Genomic DNA, 25,059 nt, shown 5'->3' on the forward strand with positions numbered 1-25,059 from the left:
TCTAAAGATCGAAAATGTACTCTTTTAACATGTAAGAACGATTATTAGATTAGCTAACTAGTATCACTAAATCCTTTCCATATATCTTTGATATATGTGTATTTTCATTCAAATATGAGATTTAAAGACCCACATGAAATTAAAAATTGAGTTTTGTGGCTTTGATCTATATCCTAAAGACGACATTTACAATCTTTCTTTTCAGGGCAATGAGCAAAAATATCGATGATGCATCAGTTACACTCAGAGGCGTATAAAAATTTGGTCCAATAAAATTCTCTTAAAAATCACTTTCCTTCAACTAGCAACAGCCATTGTTTATTGCAAAACTAAAGGTAAACGAAAGGCTATTGGCTATTTTAATAAAAGGGAGGAGCTTTCCAATATATACCACCCCAATTTTCTATTAAAAAAGAAACACATAATCATAAAAGCAAACTGCACTTGTCAAGCAATTTCACTGGATATTTAAAAGTGTTTTGAGCTGTGCATCAGGAGTCATGGAGCAGAACATCATGTTGATCTGGTAAGACAGCATTCAGATTAAAGGAACGTGTATAGCAGGAGCCATGGAGACATACATCAAAGCGTTAAAAAGTTGTCAATTCCTGAGACAGACATTAGTGATTAACTGTGAGACAGAGTGTCTAAATGAGGGATGATGTGAGACTGACGGGAATGTGGATGTGCAGGGTGAGGGATGGCACAGTGGCATTCCATAGCACATCAGAAAACAACCTGTCTAACTGCAATTTATTGTTTTATTTTGTTTTGGTGCTGGGCCGCAATTTTTCTGAATTGCATCACCCTTTATATACAGCATATAAAATGGCAAGCCAGGCTGATAAAAAGGCTTTCTATAAAACAATGTTCAAAAAAACAAGAATGAATATACTAACACAGACATACAGTTAGCAACACATTGCTCTGGCATGCAGTTTGTTGCATTACAGAGCGGGAGAGAGGAGAGCTTACCTTCTATAGGAAGGGAAAAAAATGGAAGAACACAGAAAAGAAAGAGAGCAAAAAAGAAAGAGGCATGTTTACAGAGTTATATCAGGGCAAACAGAAAAAACAGAGGTGACAGCAAAGTAAATGAAAGCTTAGGAAACTTATTTTGAGAGTAGAGTGATTTCTTATGGAAATATTTAATATGCATGCTAAGCAAGCGAAGGGTGTCATCAGTCAGGGAGAAGGATCAAACGATTCAGTAGACGTCTTGAAATATTAAAAAGCAGATCATTAATCTAACTGTTAAACACTGATGCCATGTGTATTTGCAGATGGTTTTTTCATCTATGCTGGTTATTAGGCCTGTGTATTTTTATTGTAATATAGTCAGTGAATTCTGAGCCTGACTGTGAACATTTTATACATATTCTGGAAATGGAACAGATTATTACATTAGCAGGATGGGAGGGTCAGATTCATTTAGAGAGAAAAACAAAGACACACCAAGAGGTCTCAATAGAATGCAGATTTTTTGAAGAGGCCATGTATTGTTCCCATTCATTTTCTTTAAATGCATTTCAAAAAATTCTTTAAACCTTGAACTAAAAACAACCAGCTTTCCGATAAATCACAAGATTAGAATATTTGGATAAAACTGCAAAAAAAAAAAAAAAAAACATTGACGTGACTGAATCAGGTACAATACAAAACAATTGACTAGTAAGCCACTTTAAAAGGAATAGTTTACCCAAAAATTACAAAAAAATATCCCATAATTTACTCACCCTCAAGCCATCATAGGTGTATATGACTTTCTTCTTTCATCCGCTCACAATCGGAGTTATATTAAATAATATCCTGGCTCTTCCCAGCTTTGTAATGGCATTGAATAGTTTTTGAATCTCCAAAAAGTGCAAATCAATCAATCCATCCATCTTAAAAGTAATCCATACAACTCCAGTGATGTAATAAATGCCTTCTGAAGCGAAGCGATGGGTTTTTGAAAGAAAAATATCCATATTTAAAACTTTATAAAGTATAATCACTGGCTTCCAGCAACAACCGTATGCACATTCACGAGTCAAGTTCCAGAGGAAGGGTGAACTCTGACCCAACGTAGGACATAGCTCCTCTTCTCTTATTTCGAATCCTCCAACATTTTTCTTTAAAACTTCTCGTTTTAGACTTCAAATTTGTGACCGGCATTTTGTTCACTTGTTCATCTTCTGCACTTACGCGTTCGTCAGTTCTTACGCTATACAACTGGTCAGAGATCACCCTTCCACCGGAACTCGACTCTCTTGTGAACGGCTGAAAGAAGAAATTCATATACAACTAGGATGGCTTTAATTTTTGGGTGAACTATTCCTTTAAGGCAAGTCAGTTCACTTGATGTCCATATTTGTAATACACCAGGCCGCTAATTCCAACATTTTTTTTTGCAGATTTATCATACCACATTTTCATCTTCCCTTGAGCTTTAGCCAATGTCTCACGAGCTAGCATACATGATAATAAAATAAATGTACCTCTAAAGCTCAAATTACACAAAAAGAAAATGTAGCACTGTGTTCTAACCAAAAATGCTGCAACATGCAATAAAATATCTTTTACATGTTAATTAGAGTTTTTGTCCTAACCAGATACACACAGACCGACGGGGTTTATATTTTTGGAATGATTTCTATTTCTGCAACACTGTGGCTGGCAGTTTGAGTTCATATATCATTGTTTATGACTTTAATAGCCATAATGAAAGCAACAATTGATAATTTACCTTAAATCTTGAAAATTAAAGGAAACAAGAACATTTAAACTGAACTCTGTGAACAAAGTGTATTCCATAACAAAGGTTGTATCAGTCAGTATTTTGTATTTTCAATACATTCTTACTAGTTTATTTGTAATCCATTTGATAATGTACGTATAGAAGTGCACTTGCAGAGAGAGCCTGCCCTTAAGCTCTTCTGATTGGCTGAGATTTGTGTCGCTGGAATCTTATCGCACTGCGTTTAGTTAGGACAAGGTGTAAGGCTTGACTTCCATTCCTAAAGCAGCTATATTGATCGCTGCAATGCTTATGCAGGCTATGCTTATAGCTTTTTTAAATGATTAGTTCACTTTCGAATGAAAATTACCCCAAGCTTTACTCACCCTAAAGCCATCCTAGGTGTATATGACTTTCTTCTTTCTGATGAACACAGAGTTATATTATTAAATATCCTGACGCATCCAAGCTTTATAATGGCAGTGAATGGGACCAACGTGTATGAGCTGAAGAAAGTGCATCCATCCACATCCATCCATCATACTCCACATGGCTCTGGGAGTTAATAAAGGCCTTCTGAAGATGCGTTTGTGTAAAAAAAAAAAAAAAAAAAAAAAAAAAAAAAGTTATGAAGTAAAATATCTATCTTACGCCAGGCGGCCTTCCGTATTCTACTTACGAAGAAAGTGTAAAATTCTCGCAGTTCAAAAAGCTTACGCCTTCCCTATTCAACTTACGGAAAAAGCTTAACCGGCACGACACCAGTTCCGTTTTTTCTGTAATTTGAACACGGAAGGTGGTATGGCAGAAGCTAGAAATTTTACTTCATAACTTGTTAAATATGGTTTTTTTTTTTTACACAAAACATTGCTTTGCTTCAGAAGGCCTTTATTAACACCCCAGAGTTTTGTAGAATATGTTTATGATGGATGGATGTGTATAGAGGCACTTTCTTCAGCTCATACTCGTTGATCTCACTGCCATTATAAAGCTTGGACGCATCAGGATATTTATTAATATATCTCCGATTGTGTTCATCAGAAAAGCTTGGGCTAATTTTCATTTGAAAGTGAAATAATCCTTTAACTGTAAACTGGGACTACAGAGACTATATTTAGTTAGAATTACAATTTCTCCCATTCATATACATCCGAGCGGACCATCAAGGCTTTTACATTGTTATTAGAAATTAAATTTTCTATGGAAATTTTTACTTTTCTCCACCAATGCCACATGTCATGTTTACCTTTTTTAAACATAGTAAATTAAAAATTGAACACTTAAATTGCCCAGGACCAAAGGAAATTACTTTCGAAGTAATTTCGACCTTTTGAAGCCAATGTAGCTTAATGTAACTGTAAGGTGGGGTTGCAGAAAGGAGTGTATGCATTTATGTACGAGATAAGGCTCATACTTTGTTGGCCCAGGCATCCTCATCCCAAGAAGTGAGTTGCAGCACTCTTATTATCTCGTTGATCTCAGCGCTCATCTTCTCAAATGTGTAGTTTCTGTTCTTCAAGGCCTCCTCCACACCATGACTCTTAGTGCACTTGGTTGTCACAAAGATTTTAATTGCTGATGGGTATCAAAAAACAATTTTGTTAGTACTCCCTTTCATGAGCTATCTAAAAGTATTTTACATATCAAGATTTGAGTGCATTTTATATCTAATGTGTCCAAAAATCAGGCAACTAATTATCTCCATATGAGTAGACATATTTGCAAACATCAACATTAAAAGCCTTTCTGTGTGTGCAGATGAGCTGCCATCAACCTGGCTATTTATTGCTGAGCCAACTGCAGAAAGCCAACTGGATGAAGGGAAAAATCTATCCCTCCCTGCAAGGCGGTTAAATGGCTCCAATTATCAGTGTTGCCATATCAACGGCTGGCACACAGAGACTGCACGCAGCACACACACACACACACAGCGGTTTGCTGGTCTATCACCTGATATGAGCACGGGCAGCAGTTCCTTCACTGTGTTCATGGAGGTGACCAGCATCACACGGTGCTCCTGGTGTGTCAGCTCCTGTTGCCGTTCGTCAATCATCTTTGCCATTTTCGTCATGCCTTACAAAAAAAATATAATAAAAAGCTGTGCAAGAAACAAGAAGGACTGAGGAACTGTCCAGCTAGCCATAATTCTCCATATATTTATAATCCAAAAATGGATGTTAAATTTAAAATTTGCTAAAGACAGAAGAAGAACAGTGCCATTAAATTATATCCAATATCTGTCTATATCCAATATCTATATATATATATATATATATATATATATATATATATATATATATATATATATATATATATATATATATATATATATATATATATATATATATAAAATAAAATCTAAAACCAAACCAAATAAAACCAAATAAAATCTAAAAATTATACACTAGCCTTCAAAAGTCTGTAAGACTTTTAAATGTTTTGAAAGAAATCTCTTATACTCACCAAGACTCCATATATTTAATTTTAAATAGTAATTTTGTGATAATATTATTACAATTTAAAATAACTGTTTTCTATTCGAATATATTTTAAAATGTAATTTATTCCTGTGATGGCAAAGTTGAATTTTCTTTAATACAGTAAATGTCTTTAGTGTTAATAAAAATAAAAAAAATAAAAAAACATACTAACCCCAAACTTTTGAACAGTAGTGTATAATGTACATTTCCGAAAAAAACTTTTTCAATAGTTAAAGCCATACATAAAGCACAAATAGAAGAAAAATAGGCTACTAGAAACTGAAAATGCCTCACATAAATAGAAGTTCTTCCCTCCAAAACAATACCACCTAATGAAAACAGTTGAATAGGACATATATAACAAATAAACAGTTTTTCATGGTAATACCCTCATTTAAAGAGTGTAATCTTAAAAAAAATAAAAAAAATATCTTCATTCAACCATAATAACACTGAATTCTTTTCGTGCAAATAATCACTGCCAACTGTCCGCTTGCACAGCGTCAACTTTGAATTCAAATCAGAATGTAACAAAAACTCTTCAAAAGTAAGTAACAAACACAAAATCATTTAACAGAAGTACCTGGTCCCAGGTTTTTAGTGTAAGTGATCAAGTCCTCCATGGTTTCCACAACCTCTGCGACAGTCAGGTACTCCAGGATGCCCTTACACACACGAATAATTTTACGCACCTTAAAAAAAAAGAAAGAAAAAAAAAAAAAGACAAATACCAATGAATGATACAATAGAAAAAGATGCATTTAGGAATATTTATTAACATGTATGCATTTGGCAAAAGCTTTTATCCAAAGAATATTACAGTGCACTCAAGCTATACAGTATAAACATTTCCTGGGAATCAAACTCATGACCTTTACGTTGCTACCACTATGCTCTACCATCTGAGCTACAGGGATCCCTGAGGACTAATGTTTTATTTTGCAGGTCTCTGCCACAAACGGGCAAACCCACAAGATATAGTACCATAACATCAAGATTACTCAATGCCCTGTGAACAACACAGCTCCTTGAGAAAGATGATAGCAGCACTATTAATAGAGCTCAGAGAGTTAGCTTTCACCACAAACCGATGATCTAATATCTTGCCAGTAGATGCACATACACACCACACAGTCTGAGCTCTCTTGGAAATGTTTAATTTCATTACAAATGTTATGTATTTCTGATCATTTTATAATAGTACAGCGATTACTGGCTAATAAACGGTTTTAGAGAGCATTTTTGGTTTTGAATACATTTTACGAGTCTATTTACTCTGTGCTGCTGGGTTTAGTATCTTGTCTTGTGATGAGAAATCTTGTGACACGCAGAAGCAGAAACTTCAAAAGTAACTCGTGCTGATAGAAGAGGCACTGTGCAAGGCGGCTCACTCAGATCATGTGCTCCGTGTGAGCTCCATTATGCTGCGCCCACACGTCAGCGCACAAGGGAGGCTGGATATGTGGAGCACGGCACATTAGGATCGCAAGTTACTCCGCATGACAAGGGACTGTGTATTTAATGTTGTTAGGCCAGAAGAAAAGCTTTTTTTTTTTTTTTGTCTAGATGATCCAAAGAATTCAAATTCAGGATGTGCCTTGAACTGATTATTCGGCAGAAAGGCACAATCCAATCTTCAATCAGATTTTTAAAAAAAAACATATACATTTTACACTGGATCTTTCCCAGATCTAATGAGGTTTCACATGAAAGAAATATTCACATCCAAAAATCAACAGTACATGAACCACTTTTGACAAGCAAATTGCTTGAAGATAAAAAATATTGCTGTCTGTCCAAAAACCTTCTTTCAAAATTTATATATTTTCCAGAAAAAATTGTGTAATATCTACTCTCATCAATGCACTCTGAAAAAAATGTTCAGTTTAAGTTTCACAAAGCAGGGCTTTCTAAGAGAATTTATTGCATTACAGCTGACTAGCAGTTTCACATTAATAGCGGAGCATGTGAAAAATTGCCACATTTGAAATAACCAAGATTATTGTGCACTTTACAATCACAAATTGTATTTTAAGTTTAAATTTTAAAAATGTTATGAAATGGGGTTTTAATGTCTCTCTGGGAATCAAAAGATAGAAATATTTAAAACTAGAGCTGCACGATTAGCTGTTATCGCAATCTCGATTCAAACACCTACGCAATCTCATTCATAAATGTCTACTAAACCTTTGATAAAATGGAACCTTCAAATCTGTGTTCGAGCTGCCGCAGAGCCAGAGAGTACAGTATAGGTATGAAACAGCTTCACAAACAGTCTTTTCAACCACACAGTTTCATTATTTCTGTGTTACAAATATTCATAATATCACAGAAGTACTGGGATAAAAGTTTATAGTTTGGATATAAATGCCGATGTCTTCGGTAGCGATCAAAATAGAGCAAATCACCTTTTGAAAGTAACATGGCGCTTCAAATAACAATTGTATTGATTACATCATTATGCCACAAGGTGGTAACAAGTGACTACTAAAAAAAATGTATTGGTCAATGAATCATTCATTCAAAAGATTTGTTCAAAAACGCTTGAAAAGTATTTATGAGTGAGTCATCAAATCATTCATTCAAACCGTATTTTTTAAACAATTCATTCAGATTAATTAGACATTTCAGATACTCTGAAAATGAAAATTTTAGAAAAATGTAGAAAATGTAGAAAATTACATGTTATTTTGTTTAGTTGTCTTTTCAGAATCATGGAAGACTCGTGATCTCTGTTTGAAACAAAACAAATCCTGATTCTCAATTTAACCAGAATTTTGCAGCTCTATACAACACTTTTAAACATTTTTCATATATATATATATATATATATATATATATATTTTTTTTATATTGTCATTCTACCATTGTTCAGTATTTGTTCACAAAGTCATAAAGGCAATAATATCTTTTACTGTATGATTCTAAGTTTAAATGTCAGTAAATTATTTCTTCAGGTATACAATGCCTATCAAAAGTTTGGGGTCGGTAAGATTTGTTTTTAAAAGAAGTCTCTAATATTCACCAAGGCTGCATTTATTTGATCAAAAATCAAGTAAAAACAGTAATATTGTGAAATGTTATTACAATTTAAAAAAACTGTTTTCTATTTTAATGTAATTTATGTAAATGTAATTTATTCCTGTGATGGCAAAGCTGAATTATTATGATCCTTAAATCGTAATTTAAGGCTGAATGCTGACCCCACACTTTTGAATGGTAGTGTATGTGTATTAGGCTGTAAGTGACATGAACAAAACTTTTACTCTTGGTTTCACAGACAAAGCTTAAGCTAGTCCTAGACTAAAATGCATGTTCGAGTTTTTTTTAACTGAAAGCAACTTGCTCTCACATATCTTAAAATATGTCAGTGCCATTGTTTTGTCTCAAGATGCACACTGGTAATGTTTTTTTTCTAGGGTACATTTATAAAAGCAACTTAAATGTCCTAACTGAACTAAGGCCTAATCCTGGTTCAGCCTAAACCCTGTCTGTGAAACTGGGCCATAGACAATTAAATCATTAATCTCAATAATTTGTTTGAAAATGAACCATCATCTAAAATTTCATCTTTAAGACAGCCCTCATTCCCATTCGTACCTCTGCCTCATCAAAGGTCAGAAGCAGGTCTGAAGTGCCTGAGAGGATGCCCCGCGAGCCATCGATGAGGTAATCACGGGCCGGGACAGAGTACGGGTCTGTCCTCAGCATCTGAGCTGCTTCCACCAGCTTCGCACAAGCATTCTCTACCCTGAGAAACAAGAAACATAACAACTGAGTATATTCATCTGTACTAGTTAGCCTATTATATTGGCTTCAAAAAAAAGAAAAAAAAGACATATTATATATATATATATATATATATATATATATATATATATATATATATATATATATATATATATACACTGCGTTCCAAATTATTATGCAATTGACATATCAGTAAGATTTCTGTACAATAAACATTCAGATTTTAGTTTTTCTAAGAAAATGTTTGTTTGTTTATTTATCCATGTCTTATTAGATAACAGGTATCAATCTCAGACAAAATAATTTGCCAGATCTATGGAAACCCTACTTAGAGGTTGTTCCACATTATTAAGCAAGTCACAGTTCTCATGCAATATGGGGAGGAAGAAAGATCTTTCTGAAGATGAAAAGCATGAAATGGTGCAATGTTGTGCAAAAGGCATGAAAACAACTAATATTGTGTGAAACTGAATGGAGATTATCGAATTATCATAAGATTTGTGAGTGATTTAGAGCACAGCAGAAATCGGTCAGATAAAGGCTTATTAATGAAAGTTCCTATCAAAAAAATTAATTGTATTAAAAGGGCAGCTATAAAAAAGCCAGTGTTGAGCAGCAAACAGGTATTTGAAGCTTCTGGTGTCTCTGGAGTCTCAAGAAGCTCTCCATGCAGGTTGTGGCAGTTGTGCGTAAAGATGCATTTTAGACACCACTAACCAAACCTAACAAAGAGAAACATTTACAGTGGCTGTAGAAATACATTTTCAAACAGTTTTATTGCTGTGGTGTTTTTTTTTTGCAGCATGGGATAGTGCATAGTGCATTGTACAATAGTGCATTGTACTATGCACTATCCTCCTTTTTATATCATAGCTGAAAATGGCCAGTTATAAACTCCATATATCTTGCAAAAGTCATTTTAATACCCTCCATCTCACTTCCCAGTATTCCAGCCCAAATCATCACCCGCCAGCTCCTTGCTGACGTCGCAGTCTTGTTGGAACGTGGTGGCCATTCACCAACCATCCAGAAATCCATCCATTTAGACCATCCATTGTAGTACGGCATTAGTCAGTGAATAAAACTATTTAAAAATTAGTCTTCATGTATTTCTAAACCCACTGTAAATGTTTCTCTTTGTGAGGTTTGGTTTAGGGTGGCTGAAATGCATCTTTACGCACAACTGCCAGCCTGCATGGAGAGCTTCTTGAGACTCCAGAGACACCAGCAGCTTCAGATACCTGTTTGCTGCTCAACACTGGCTTTTTTATAGCTGCCCTTTTAATACAATTAATTTTTTTGATAGGAACTTTCATTAATAAGCCTTTATCTGACCGAGTTCTGCTGTGCTCTAAATCACTCACAAATCTTATGATAATTCGATAATCTCCATTCAGTTCTCACACAATATTAGTTGTTTTCATGCCTTTTGCACAACATTGCACCATTTCATGCTTTTCATCTTCAGCAAGATTTTTCTTCCTCCTCATATTGCATGAGAACTGTGACTTGCTTAATAATGTGGAACAACCTCTAAGTAGGGTTTTCATAGATCTGGCAAATTATTTTGTCTGAGATTGATACCAGTTATCTAAAAAGACATGGATAAATAAACGAACAAACATTTTCTTAGAAAAACTAAAATCTGAATGTTTATTGTACAGAAATCTTACTGATTTGTCTCTTGCATAATAATTTGGAACGCAGTGTATATATATATATATATATATATATATATATATATATATATATATATATATATATATATAAACATCTTTTTTTTAAATCATACCATATGAATGCCAGGGTCTAACAAATATATAATGGCTTGAACTATTAGAAATGCTCAATGCTGAATAAATGCAATATATAGTACAAAAAGAAAAACTATGCATTTGACTCAAATAAGATGTGCCAGTACTAACTGGTTTAATTGCCCTCTAAATCACACATCAAGATTATTCAAACACTCAATTCCCAGAACTGAGGGCAGTAAAGAATTCCAAAGCTTTCCAGCAAGCAGTGTAAGATCTTTTACCAGACTGGATAACACTGTATTAATAGAGATTAAAGCACATCCCAGTCGCCCCATGGCCCACGCTACAGGAGAGAAGGGCGATGACGTGTTCTGGAGGAGGACTCTCTTCATCATAATTCTGCGGTGGAGACCCAGACGTATGCAGACACCACCCTGTATGAGGTACCACTCGGGTGTCAGTGCTTACAACAGAGCCTATATATAGAGAGGTTCACATTTCCTGTCACCAGCCACATGTGTGCTGACTGATGAGCTCTGTGCCAGCTTGTGTTTATGGTGCCAAATGTGTCAGCTATGGCTTTTACGGTCTTTAACTGAGCCCGTCTGCCCAGCCATTTCAAATAGATACAGATTCATACTGATACCCCCGCTTTATCATCTGCAAGGCCTGATCAAGTCTGATCTTTGAAAGGTAAAAGCACAAACTCTCCTTGATAAGCAGCACAGTTTGAGTTAACATTCATGTCTGTAGCACAAATGGTGCAATAGGAACAAGCTAAAGCCTTGAGCTATGAGCAATGAAAATAGTGATTCTTGTATTACAAAACACTACTAATAACTGTAAGCTTTTCCTCCAAATTTAATCTCCATCTGTTTCTCCAACTAAATTTAGACCTGCTGACCATGTCACAGTTTGTCATTCCGGTTTGCCATTTATTTCGATTTGGACAATCTTCTAAAAAATAATTCTGCTTTGGAGGCCGATTAGTGAGCAGGAAGAAGCCGTGCAGGGTCCATATGGACCTGTCAACTCCACTCGCATATGGGCTAGAGCAGCAGAAGATCACACCGGGTGCCACTCCTGTCAGCTAAGAACAGGAAACTGGGACTACAATTTGAACGGGCTCACCAAAATTAGACAACAGAAGTTTAGAAAAACATCACCTGGTCTGATGAGTCTTGATTTCTGCTGCAACATTCAGATGATAGGTCAGAATTTGGCCTAAACAACATGAAAAAAAAATTGATCCATCCAGCCTTGTAGAAATGGTTCAGGCTGGTGGTGGTGGTGTAGTGGTGTGGGGGATATTTTCTTAGCACACTTTGAGCCCCTTCGTACCAGCAACAAATCTGCAGCAACTGTGTGATGCTATTATATCAATAATATGGACCAAAATCTCTGAGGAATGTTTCCAGCACCTTGTTGAATCTATGCCACAAAGAATTAAGGCAGTTCTGAAGGCAAAATGAGGTTCAACCCAGTGCTAGCAAGGTGTACCTAATAAAATGTGTGTGTATATATACAAAGTTCTGTCATGAAACTCTAGATGGCACAGGCTAATAGGTCCTTAACTCAGCTTGCTTACAATCACATCATTCTCTATGGCAGTGGTTCTTAAACTTTTTAGCGTGGAGTACCCCCTGAAGGGATTCCCATCCTTCTGCATACCCCCTCTCTTCCACTTCGACTGCAGTCACACCTTTACCATTAAGCGACAATATTTGCCCCATAAATTGATTTTCCAGTGCATTTTTTTTACCTTTATGAATAACTTTATAAAATAAATAATGTTTTAAGTAAAAAAAAAAATGTTCAATAGAGAAATATGCAATGATGGTAAAACGAAGTGATACTTTTAAATATTAAACTAAAACTGCCAGTAGGTGGCAGCAAGTCACTGTTTTTATGAGTGAGTCATCGAGTCATTCATTCAGTATTGAAGCAAGTGGCTGTGAATGAATCATTGAATCATTGACTCTCACGATTCCTTCAAAGCCGCATTCGTGTGTTGTAGTTCTGCTGTGGTTTTCGTTAGAAATATTTTTTCGTTGCAAAATAGAGTAAATACTGACAGTACTGTGTTTAAAATGTACGTTTTGTTTTTTGACCTGTTGTATAATAATGCACGTTTGCAGTCATGTGGATATTTGGGCACATTTGCATTCTTCCTCGTTATCAACATTAAATACAAGAACTCACACAAGGTATGTTTTTGTATCAAAGAAAGTTTGAGTCTTAAATTGATATAAATCCACTATCTGTATCTATATTTGTTCTTCATGCAAGTGCTAAATCCCCACTTTTACAAAGGTGCATTGTCGAGAACGGCAGTAATTTAGCGCGATTTAAGGCAGCAGACTTTGCGCAATCTATCATATGCATGCTGCTTGTGTGGATGCAGTCATTTTAGACTGCAAAACATGAGGTAATTTGATTAAATGTAATGGATTTACGGCATTTTGCCAGTTAGAAATACATGCTCGGTTTTAATATTATCTTAAGGTATGGTAGAGTTAAATTAACTACTCCGCATTTTGTTCGCGTACCCCCTTTTGTCACCTCACGTACCCCAGTTTGAGAAACACTGCTCTATAGGACACAGCTGATTGGTTCTCTTGACAAGCTTGCATGTTTAACCTTCAAATACTTGATTAGCATTTGTCTTAGCAGTGCAGTGCGCTTTTAGAAACCCTCCACCTTCCCCAGCTCCACCTGTATAGATCTGCTATGGGTAATTCATGTACGTTATATTGTACAATAGCAGAATGTCTTACTTGCATACACGTGTCGTGTATGTATTGGCAGCAGCAAGTCATTTATTATTATATATGTCTTCATGTATTTCTAAACCCACTGTAAATGTTTCTCTTTGTGAGGTTTGGTTTAGGGTGGCTGAAATGCATCTTTACGCACAACTGCCAGCCTGCATGGAGAGCTTCTTGAGACTCCAGAGACACCAGCAGCTTCAGATACCTGTTTGCTGCTCAACACTGGCTTTTTTATAGCTGCCCTTTTGTCACCTCACGTACCCCAGTTTGAGAAACACTGCTCTATAGGACACAGCTGATTGGTTCTCTTGACAAGCTTGCATGTTTAACCTTCAAATACTTGATTAGCATTTGTCTTAGCAGTGCAGTGCGCTTTTAGAAACCCTCCACCTTCCCCAGCTCCACCTGTATAGATCTGCTATGGGTAATTCATGTACGTTATATTGTACAATAGCAGAATGTCTTACTTGCATACACGTGTCGTGTATGTATTGGCAGCAGCAAGTCATTTATTTATATATATATATATATATACACATACACATGCATATGTATATATTTTAGATTTGTATTTTTTATAAAATGTTTAATATACATACTAATTATATATAATTACAATTGATATATAATATGTAAAATAATGTCTTGATCCAGTTACATCCTCTTCTCTCATTTCTAGTCTTCTCTCCACTTTCCTTATCAAAGAAAACTATTTTTTAAAAATCCTAAATTTGCAGTTTTACCCCCTTAAGGTGTGAGAAACAAAGGAACAAGCACTTCTTTGTGTTCTCTGTGACTTTCTGACTTAACCATTTGAGAGAGCGAGGAAAAAGATTGTGAAAGACAGACACAAACAGACAGGGCATCAATATTAAATAGATTCAACACTAACCGCTCCATCTACATCGGCTGCCAAGGCACCACTTCACACACCCAGAGAGACACTAGGGAGAGCAGTCATATAGTTTTTATGTAGACGTATCAATAATGCATTGTAAGCTTGCAGGAAAACGCCCCCAAGCTTTAGCAGTGAGGGTATGACTCAGCCCCTGACGGTAAGCTAACGGACCTTATTTAACCTCCACATCACATTGTGGAGCTTTCTTCAGTATCAGGACATCCAAAGACCTCATAAGTATCTCATATTGTGTAAAATCAGGATAAACAAAAAGTTTCTGATGTTTATACATTTATAATGTTTCATCAGTTTAAACTTCTCTTGACAAGGTAAAGGCACATGCCTTGTTAATGCTGTTCAGTGAGCGTGTGTGTTCAGTGTGATTAGAGCTTATGTATGTTCACATGATGAGCATCTGGAGAGAGCCAGGAAGCACAGGTCTTACTTAATGAAGGCCGGAGGCATGTCTCTCTTCATAATCTTGTCTTCTGTGGTCTGCACTGTCTCCTTCCCCACCTGAGAACACATGTAAAACAAGCTTGATTACAGGATGCATAATGATGAGACCATTTACATGCATTTTTATTTTTTTGACACCAGCTTTAACTCAAAAAAAGTTATACACACGAGAAAAAGCTTTAGCCCTCAGGCACACCAGATTGACACAGCTTGTGAATGGGGTCGCTCTGAGTATCTGGACACAATAAGGGCTTGTGTGTTTTGAATGAGCCCTGGGGCTGATCTGCCACTCGCTGTCTGGGATGCTGCCAGTACTTCCAACTGTCCAATCTAAAACAACAACCCACAACCCATGCTGCTCATCTGCCATTACCACACCCATTCATTGATTATTTCCTGAATAAACACACTGAAAATAAAATAAATAAGTAATACAAAATAACAACATATTTTTAAAACAAAAAAATAACATATAAAAGCAAAAAACTAAATGAAAACCAAATGAAATAATAAATTAAATAAATATTACAAACAAAAAAAACACAAAACAAAGCAAAAACAAAACACTACAACACAACAAAAACACAAACAAACAAAACAAAACAAAACAAAACAAAAAACAAAAACAAAACAAGGGAGGATCTAATATTAATAATCCTTGGAAAAACATGTACTGGATTTCATGATTTGTTATGATTTTTAATTTAAGACCATGTTATTAAACTCTTTTCTAATTATTCATGTCCATAAATCAGTTCTGTCTGTTTCAAAGATTGATTCAAAAGTCATTTATTTATTTACATCAGTCAAAAATACTTCAATATTTTTAGCTAACTGTCCAACCCTATCAGCCAATAATCTGAAAAATCAAAAAATGTATTATAATTCTGTTTTACATCACAGCAAAATCACTCTTTGATTTTAAATCATAATCCTGAGGCGACAAGATACCAGACCACACACATGCTCACATCATTGTGGTTTATTTGGCCTTTCACTGGACATAAGGAATGACATTACGGTGTCCTTCGTTACAGTCCACTAATGCAGAGATAGCAGCGTAACAGAGAGATGTTTGTTATCTCCGCACAGCACATGGCCACTTCCTGCCTGCTCTTTTTTTTTTCCAATGATGTAATTACACCAAGTCAGTCACATTCATTTGTCTGTCCTCTTTCTCTGAAATGTATTTGAAGATGACTTTCAACTTCCCATCAAGCTCTAGTGACTTTCATGAGTTGAAATATATCATTTGATTGAACGGGTGAAAATGGAAAGGAATAACACAATGAGATGAGAAACAGGTCAAACAGATGTAAAGTAGTAAATAATATGCATGCAGTTGTGTAAGCTTTTGTAGTGTAGCACACTCTTTTACTGGGCTCTAATTGGGTGAAAAGGGCCCATAAATAAGGTTAACTGGGTTAACTGCTGGGCTACAGTGGGAACAGTGAACGCATATGCACATACAGTAGCCAGTCTCAAACATCAGTCCTGTGCATGGCCTGTTTGGAAGAAGTACTCAACCGAATTAAAAGTCCTTCTGGATAAATATGACGTACCCTTCCACCAGTCAAAATGTCATGTAGTCAGTGGGTTCAGCTTTTGCACCTATTATTTTCAGTGTATCTGAGACCTTATTAGTGTTTATTGGCACCTGACATACTGAAACACTCTTCTCAGCTGGGCCTTCACCTCACACTTCTCTTGAGATACTTGACCTGCAACCACATTCTGCATGGTTATTCTTAGCTCAGTTCTGGGTCTATAAGGCCATCTGAGGGGCAAGAAGCAATGGTGGTAAATAATAGCCCACTGCACCTTAGTCTGTGCTTTACAAGCAAGCACCAAATATTCTAAAGCAACCAATGAATATGTGCACAAAATATGTATTTAGAACAACATTGTAAAACCCGATAAGTTCAGACACCGATTATCTCAAAAATTTAAGTAAAGCAACTAAGTAAACAATAATTATAGATAACAATTAAGTCAAACTAAAAATATATATATATTTTATTTAATGTTTAAGTCCACTGTACTTAAACTATTGTTTACCATACACCATGTAATTTTTTATTTTTTTCTATTATTTTAATGCAGTGGTTGTAAAACCCAATAAGTTCAGAATACTCAAAAAATTTAGTAAACAACTCAAAGATTATTTTAGTAGAACCTAACAAATATTATTTTATACTACACAAATTCAATTACAGTTTAATTGAAATATACACCTAATCTTTACGGTTAAGTGTTAGTTATCATCAGCACACCAGTATGCGCTAATATAACCATCAAAAAGAATACCTCTATTTACTTGCATGAACTGTTAATCAACATGCAGTATATATAGCCTTGAAGTTTCACAGCCCATACTCAACCTAACCACAGGCACTACTCTTGATGGTAACCCTACAAAATTTCAACATCATAAAAACACATTAAAATACCAAAATAACAGAACATTAAACAATAACACATCTCTCCTTGTATTAAACTTGTGTGCAAAAACACACAAAATAACACTCCATTTCAACAATTTCTCCCTTATGCCGGGTACACACCACAAGATAATCGGCTGATTTTGGGCCGATTTCTCCCCCTCCGACAATCCTAGGTCATGTCCTGATTATCTTGATGGTTCTACAGATTATCTTATCAGATTTTCCTGTGGTCTAAGGTGTGTTAAGAGTGACTGAATCTGCTCGGAAGAACGTCGGAGGCACCCCGATCGCAGTCATAAATATTCAACATGTTGAATATTTACGATCAGAAATCCACAAACGCGTACACACTTTGGAGATTATCACGAGTGTTTCATGAGTGTTTATGCAAAGTGTCCAGTAAAACATAACAAAATCATTCCACTATCCAACACTATCAACGCATGTTTTTCCTTGTTTACTCTGAAGTCTCGAGAGATTTTGCAAGATTTCCCATGTTCACAGTCGGGACTCTGGTTGAAAATCTGTTCGTGTGTTGGTGTGCTGTCTTTGTCACATCACGGCACACCACACGCTATAGGAGCAAAATGGTTAAATCTAGAATTTTTTTAACCTCATGTTTGCGGTCTCTCACATTTTGAAAATCTTATAACTTTTAAAAAATCTTTTAGTGTGTACCCAGCATTACAGAGTGTGACGCAAAGCATGCTGGGAACTTGAAATCTGCTGCAACTCAATTTAATGTTGAATGGATTCTTCTGATAACATCGGTAATGTCAGCAACGACATGGATGACGTCACTTTATATAGCTCGGTAAACTTAAAAATAATAATTTAAGTATAAAGGGTTTACTCAAAAATTTTGAACTACACAAAAATAAAACTAAACTCCTCATTTAGAAAATGTAATTGTTTTAAGTTGCATCAATGATTTAACAGACTTTAATTGCAGCGTACTCAGTCTTTATAAGTTAGTAGTATTGTTCGGGTTTACAGTGAATACTGAATTAAGTACCCTTGCTTATTACTACCTGCAACTGAGTACAATAAATCATTTGTGATGATAATTTCAAATCTCTTGCACTTACATAACTACACTGTCAAAAATGTCCAATTTCAAAAAAGAATGTAGCAATTGTTAAATGGTTAACTATAAGCTATCTTATGTTTACAGGGTTTAGATTTGATGGGCAATATGTGTAAAAATCTTGTTAAAAAGTTTATTTGAAATAAAAGAATTATTATTATTATTTAAAAAAACACACAATATAATCATAATTTACATAGTAATAGACATTAAAACAACATTTCCAGAGAAATGTAATGTTGTTGTTGTTGTTTTTGCCATTTATGCACATGAATCCATTTTATGTAACATTTTAATTTAAGTAATTCTTTATTGCATTTTTGAGTAATCAGGCTTAAAGGTTTAGTTCACCCAAAACTGAAAATTCTGTCATTAATTACTCACCCTTATGTTGTTCCACACCTGTAAGACCTTTGTTTGTCTTTGGAACACAAATTAATATATTTTTGATGAAATCCGAGAGGTATAGGTCCAGAAAGATACTAAAGACATAGTTAAAACAGTCGAGATGACTGCAGTGGTTCAACCTTAATTTTATGAAGTGACAAGAATACTTTTTGTGTACAAAAACAAAACAAAAATAACTACTTTATTCAACAATATCTTCTCTTCTGTGTCATTCTCATTTGCTGTTTACGTTCAGCGCTCTCAGGTTCTACGTCAGAATGCTGGCTCAGTATTGGCAGAGGCTGTTTGAGCAGCACAATGCATTCATGTGATGCTGACGCAGGAGCCGGCCAATAATGAGGCTGATGTAGAACCTGGGATTGCTGAACGTAAAAAGCGTATGAGAATGACACAGAAGACAATATATTGTTGAATAAAGTCATTATTTGTTTCGTTTTTCCGCACATAAAGTATTCTCGCCACTTCATAAAATTAAGGTTGAACCACTGCAGTCATCTCGACTGTTTTAACTATGTCTTTATCTTTCTGGACCTTGAAAGTGGTGGTTAAATTGCTGTCTATAGACACCTCTCGGTGTTCCAAAAATGAACGAAGGTCTTACAGGTGTGGAACGACTAAGGGTGAGTAATTAATGACAGAATTTTCATTTTTGGGTGAACTAACCCTTTAAGTTCTGTTCACACCAAAAACAATAAAAGTATCAAGTTTTAAAATGATATCACAGGAATCACATTCAGAGCAGTTTTTTCCAGCTGATAAAGCTAAAAACGATCCACCTCATTATGAAATGTGTACTGCAGTTATGTTGACAGAACATAACTGAAGCAACAAACATAACATTCTCGTCCATGGCGTGGACGCTAAAATAGTTATCATTATAGTTATCATTATAGCATGCGTTCTTGGTGTGAACGGGCCTTTACCCTGATGGTTTTGTCTTTGTGCAGGTGACACTGTAAACTGTCTTTACTGTCTATTTTTATTATTCATGGTTCATGGAAATGGATCATTAAATTTTGCAGCGCCATTCTATTTCATCATCACCTATTTCATCTTTTTACCATCAATTGAAATGTATTTTTCTTTTACAGCATAGTGATGCGTAACAGGGCAGTTAATGAACCATCCACCTGTTTAATGATGTGATTTAACAATGGCATGTTTGTTTATGACACCAGCTCATAAAAAACTGAACTGATATTTGACGTCTGACATGATTCTCATTCCTCTAATGGTCATTTGTGTATGAGGGTTGCACTGGGCACATCCAGTGTTTGTGTGCTAGAATGCGACGACACCTACAGTAAGATGCCTTTCCCTCAGCCGAAAGCAAAGTGGGAGCCACTGCATTCTCTCTCCATGATGGCTGTTTATATAACAAGGCTCCTGCTCTGTCACAGAATTCTGTCATCTGCCGGCTGTTTACGCTCTAACTCAGAAGTATCTCTCATTGATTCCCACAATCTGCGCAAAGACTCACGACTCCTTTAAAGGGAAACTCTGCACACACGCTGGTGGATCCATAAAAGGTTTGACTTTTTAAAAGGCTCCTCGATCGCACATTTGGCAGTTTTTGTGGTGTCGAACAAAGCATATGGGTAACAGAAAGACAGACTCAAGAGGCAGACATTCATCGATTGTTTACATTTGATGCATAATTAATGCAGAGTGCTTATAGCAGTTGTAGCTTCACTAAAAAGACTGTTTGATCTCAGGTGCATTAGTGCAGTGATAATGGATTCTGAGAGAGCAGCCCAGGTCAGCAGCTGCTCCGGCTCCTGTGTATCGGCCCACTGTCAGATATCATTAAACATAATCCAGATAATTTCAGTAAAATAGACTGAAGAGGCCGGACTTAGAAAATGTGACGGTCACAAGCCACAAGTTTCCCAAAACATGCATAAAAGTGCAACCGAAATGTCGCACAAGTTCCCATTTCCAGGCACCTCCTTTGAGTCAGTTTCAGTACAATTTTTTTAAAAGAAATTATTTCTTTTATTCCGCAAGAATGCATTCAATTGATCAAACAGAAATCAGTGACAGAAATCTTTTGTAAGTAGTAACATTAAATGTCTTTACTATTTCTAATAAATGCTGTTCTTTTGAATTTAAACATTTCTATTTATCAAAATAAATCAACTTTAAACAAAAATATTAAGCAGCAACTGTTTTCAACATTGATAATAATAATAAATCTTTCTTGAGCACCAAATCAGCATATTTTTGCAGGATCATGTGACACTACAATAATGGCTGCTGAAAATTCAGCTTTGCCATCACAATAATAAATGACATTTTAAAATACATTAAAATAGACAAAAGTTATTTTAAATTGTAAAAACATTTCATAATATTACTGTTTTTATGTGATCAGTCAACCACAACAGATAATCCCTAAAATTATTAAAGTTTTAGGTGAGGTTATGATTTATGTCTCTGATGGTTCTTCCTATACATTAAATATATTTTGTGTATATGTTTATACATATATAACATAACCTTACGTTATATGTTTTGTGCTTTTTTACTACAAGAAAAAGTATAACATTAATGTCAATCAGAATCGAAATTATAAGGATTGTTATTGTATTTTATGTTAAGTGTCACACAATTTAAGTAGAATCATCCCACCCCCGCATAAAAGAGCATGTAGAGTCCCATCTACATTGTAATTCATAGAAATCAGTCTGGAGCATTATACTGCAAACATTCATGCCACTCAAAATCTAGTCAAGGCTGGATATATTTTCTGAAGAAGTCACAACGGAGACTTGCTTTAAAAGGAATATGTCTTTTTAAAGTACTTGAGGGATTATGGGAGCTGAGAGAAGCAAACTGCAAGCAAGTTTATGCTTGTGTCATCAGTGTGGGTCTTACTATCACATTGTGATAGTTCTGTATGAATGACTGGGATTAACTTGAGTTTAACACATTTCAAAGGGCATCACCTCCTCTCACACTGTTATTTTATTATTTTTTTTATTATTTTCCCTGCAAGTGGCGGTCACAAATAAACACATTCCACTGATGTCCTATAGAGTTTGGCTTTGGGTTACTACAGTAGGTTATGTCTTTAATCGTTACATTTTGCCATTGAAAGTGACGTTATAACATAAGTATTTCATATACAGTTCCACACCACTGCTAACACCTAAGTGAATCTTGCCATGGATGGCATCAAACGGCACATATTTACAATTGTATATGGATGGTATGCCAATGGCTCTCTTCCAATGCACTGTGCAGACTTGGCCGAAAAGACAGACAGACAGACATGGAGACTCCTCTCCAGGCCAGACCCCTGCTGTCTTCTCTGTTAAGAGCCATAAAAAGCATTCAGAGAAAAGAGAGATGAATAAACTCAAAAAACCTTAAATTAACTTGAAAACTCTCATCTGTCGAGGTAGATACAGTCATCTGTTCCTCACTGGCTTCATTCCAGCCCTTCCACACCCAGCAATGACCATTAATCAGACCAAGTTACAGACTAAGACCAGATATGGTTCTGGATTGTGGCTATTATACCCGGGACATATCTAATATTCTGCGGAAGCTTGAACTAGGGAGAGTAATTTATTTATGTTACCTTTACAATAAACAACTGCATGCTCAATTCTTTATATGTCACAATTAGGGCCATAAAACATATTAGCTGACAAACTAATCTCTTAACACAATCCCAAAGTGACCAAGAGAATGCTGAAAATCTAAACATAGAACAGTCTCCAAGATACAGGCCAGTCTTTAAAGTGAGAAGAGATATAAAGCCTCTTCACTCAGCCTTGATTTCGAGGCTTGGCTGATGTTTTGGACACTTCAGCAGTAACAGGTGCCACATATGAGGGAGGTGGTGGTGCTCTGTGTCTCCAATGAAGACGCTGACACCTTAGACTTCCTCAAGCCAGCAGGGAGTCACTTTCCCTGGGCATGAAACACCCCCTCCAGCCATGCACTGTGAGACCGTGTTACTTCCCAGGCTAGAAGACCTATTTATTCCCGGCACAAAATGCTCACTCCCTATTTGTGACTTACTCACGTACATTAGGAGGATTCTTCTCGCATTACTTTACTTAATGACATCTGGGAGTAAATTATCTTGTTACACATAAACAAGAAGAAACAGAGTAATACTGAATGCACTTCTACACTCTCAAAAGACTCTTGCAGGTCCTGCTTGATAGAATAGAATAGAATAGAATAGAATAGAATAGAATAGAATAGAATAGAATAACTACACATACTATAGAAACTTACTAGAACCAATGTTTTAAAATGCATGGAGTTATTTAAACACACAAAGCATTAAAAAATAGAACAGAACAATAGAAAAGTAAATAATATTTAACTACACAGAAAGTTACAAGAAGGCTTTTTCAAATGAAAACAGAATAGAATGATAGAACAAATATATTTCTGTTAGAACACATTACAGAGTAGATAAGAGTACAATGGAACACAATAGCTTGTTCGGATCAAAAATTACATCAGACTATATAATTATCAACATGATTTCAAAATTTTTCAGTATATTATGAAAGAGTGTTTTTCAATTAAAAGACTGAGAACCTTATTGAGACCAAAGAGGAAGGAGAACATACCAGCAAGTTTCAGTCTGGTTGCTGTGGGTACACTGGGAAAATAATGGTACAAGTTTCTGGGATTGGTGATTCTGTGTTTGATGTTTCCTGGAAACAACACCCGAACTAAAAGTACTTTTCTAAACAGATGAACTCCTTGTACAAGGAAGAATACAGCCCACCTATAAAGACTCCATAGACTAAATCACACTCAGTTCATGTTTATGATGCAAATGTCATTACCTCCAGTTTTTTGACTTGTCCAAAATACTGCAACTACTCCAATACAGGATAAGGTGTTTAGGGAGCATAAGGACACTGATAAACATAAGAAGGTTTACAGCCTGTCTTTAACTACAATTTCTCCCTGCGCTTGCTGAAGGTATCAACGTATCATTTAGCTACACTAATTTCCAGACAATGCATCCAGCCCTTTGTAACACAAACACAACCTTTAAGCCTTTATTTTTATTTTTTAGATGTAGGCACTTTTGTTTACCGTGTGTTAAGTTAACGGTGTTTAGGAGAAAAATGAGGAGAACAGAAAACTCACACAGTCCAACACTTCCCTGACACCTGCTGTGATTTAGCCAGTCTCCTCACTGTTCCATCAGTGCAATGTGTTTACATCAACCATTAGGCTATCTGCTTTAGCCACAAACTAATAAAGTCAAATTTGGTTCTTAAACCAAGTCCACTGTAGCCATTTTTTAATTCCTAATGCAACATTCACATTCATCAGATTACGACCCTTGGCAAAATTACGAAGGTAAACAATTTCCACTAAAATACCACAAACTACAACAAAACAGTACATTTTCACAGCAAACTTCTTGTTAGCCAGCCAATGTTATGAAAAAGAAACAAAATGACAAAGTTTTATACTAACTGAAGAAGACCACATATTTATTATGATTTACAGTAGTAGCAATAACTGTGGTACCTATGGTTTTTAGGAGGAAACTGTGTGAGGAAACTGTGGTTACCATGTTTTTTTTTTTATAAGGGGAGACGTTTTAATGGAATGAAGTGCGCGTTGATAAACACAATAAAACAGCAGCAGATAAACTAAAGCAAGATGCTGTATGGATGACAGGACCCTCACCCGCACGAGGTTGCTGACAGCCGCTTGCACTGCCGCCACTGGGCTGGTGAGATCTGGGATCGCTTTCCCATCAACTTCGCCCTCCTCGTGCATGATAACCAAGTGGGATATCTGCTGAGCCACCGGCTCCAGGATACTCTCTATCGTCTTGGTATGGAAAACTGGCATCCTGAAATCTAAATATCCTCAACACAAGTGAGAAAAAGGCACGTGTTCACTCTGTCCTGCGCTTTCCCCCGTTATTTCTTCCAAGGGCACCACGAACCAAACGTCTATTCCCGAGTCTATCCCACTCATGCAGAGAAATCCCTAAACGCCTCCTCAACGACCGACGCCTTCTGTGGATAACCAAAGCAAGGCGCCCGGTGAGTGGGAACGAACGCACGACTTAAAAGAGTCAGGGATTGTCAACCAATCAGCGCAAAGGTTTCACGCCAAGCGGAGCATCTGATTGGTCCGCGCCGACGCTGTTTCCACTCTTCTCCGCCCCACCCTACCTGTGTTAAGAGCTTCCCTGACTACGTCATGCAGTCAGCAGCCAAAAAGGGAATGCGTCGGACTGGAATGACAAAGTGAGGATTCCGTGGATTACATTTTACTTAAT

At 36.0% G+C, this 25,059-nt stretch overlaps 1 protein-coding gene across 6 annotated transcripts in view; it reads right to left on the reverse strand.

Moving 5' to 3' along the window:
- vcla (vinculin a) overlaps nt 1-24,804 on the reverse strand; it is a 50,078-nt gene extending 25,274 nt beyond the window's left edge. For 4 of the 6 annotated variants that reach the window (XM_048204873.1, XM_048204870.1, XM_048204871.1 and 1 more), the window contains exons 1-6: nt 24,456-24,804; nt 14,821-14,891; nt 8,800-8,950; nt 5,783-5,891; nt 4,670-4,792; nt 4,134-4,294 (exon numbers count right to left, since the gene is read on the reverse strand). In XM_048204873.1, coding sequence (XP_048060830.1) covers nt 4,134-4,294; nt 4,670-4,792; nt 5,783-5,891; nt 8,800-8,950; nt 14,821-14,891; nt 24,456-24,623 — 783 coding nt within the window. In that variant the 5' untranslated portion in view covers nt 24,624-24,804. The remainder of the gene's footprint in view (nt 1-4,133; nt 4,295-4,669; nt 4,793-5,782; nt 5,892-8,799; nt 8,951-14,820; nt 14,892-24,455) is intronic. The other 2 variants (XM_048204872.1, XM_048204874.1) reach the window with 1 other exon arrangement.
- Nucleotides 24,805-25,059: the final 255 nt, after the last annotated feature.

This window comes from Megalobrama amblycephala, linkage group LG10 (genome assembly GCF_018812025.1).
Source record: "Megalobrama amblycephala isolate DHTTF-2021 linkage group LG10, ASM1881202v1, whole genome shotgun sequence".
Classification (NCBI taxonomy): Eukaryota; Metazoa; Chordata; class Actinopteri; order Cypriniformes; family Xenocyprididae; genus Megalobrama; species Megalobrama amblycephala.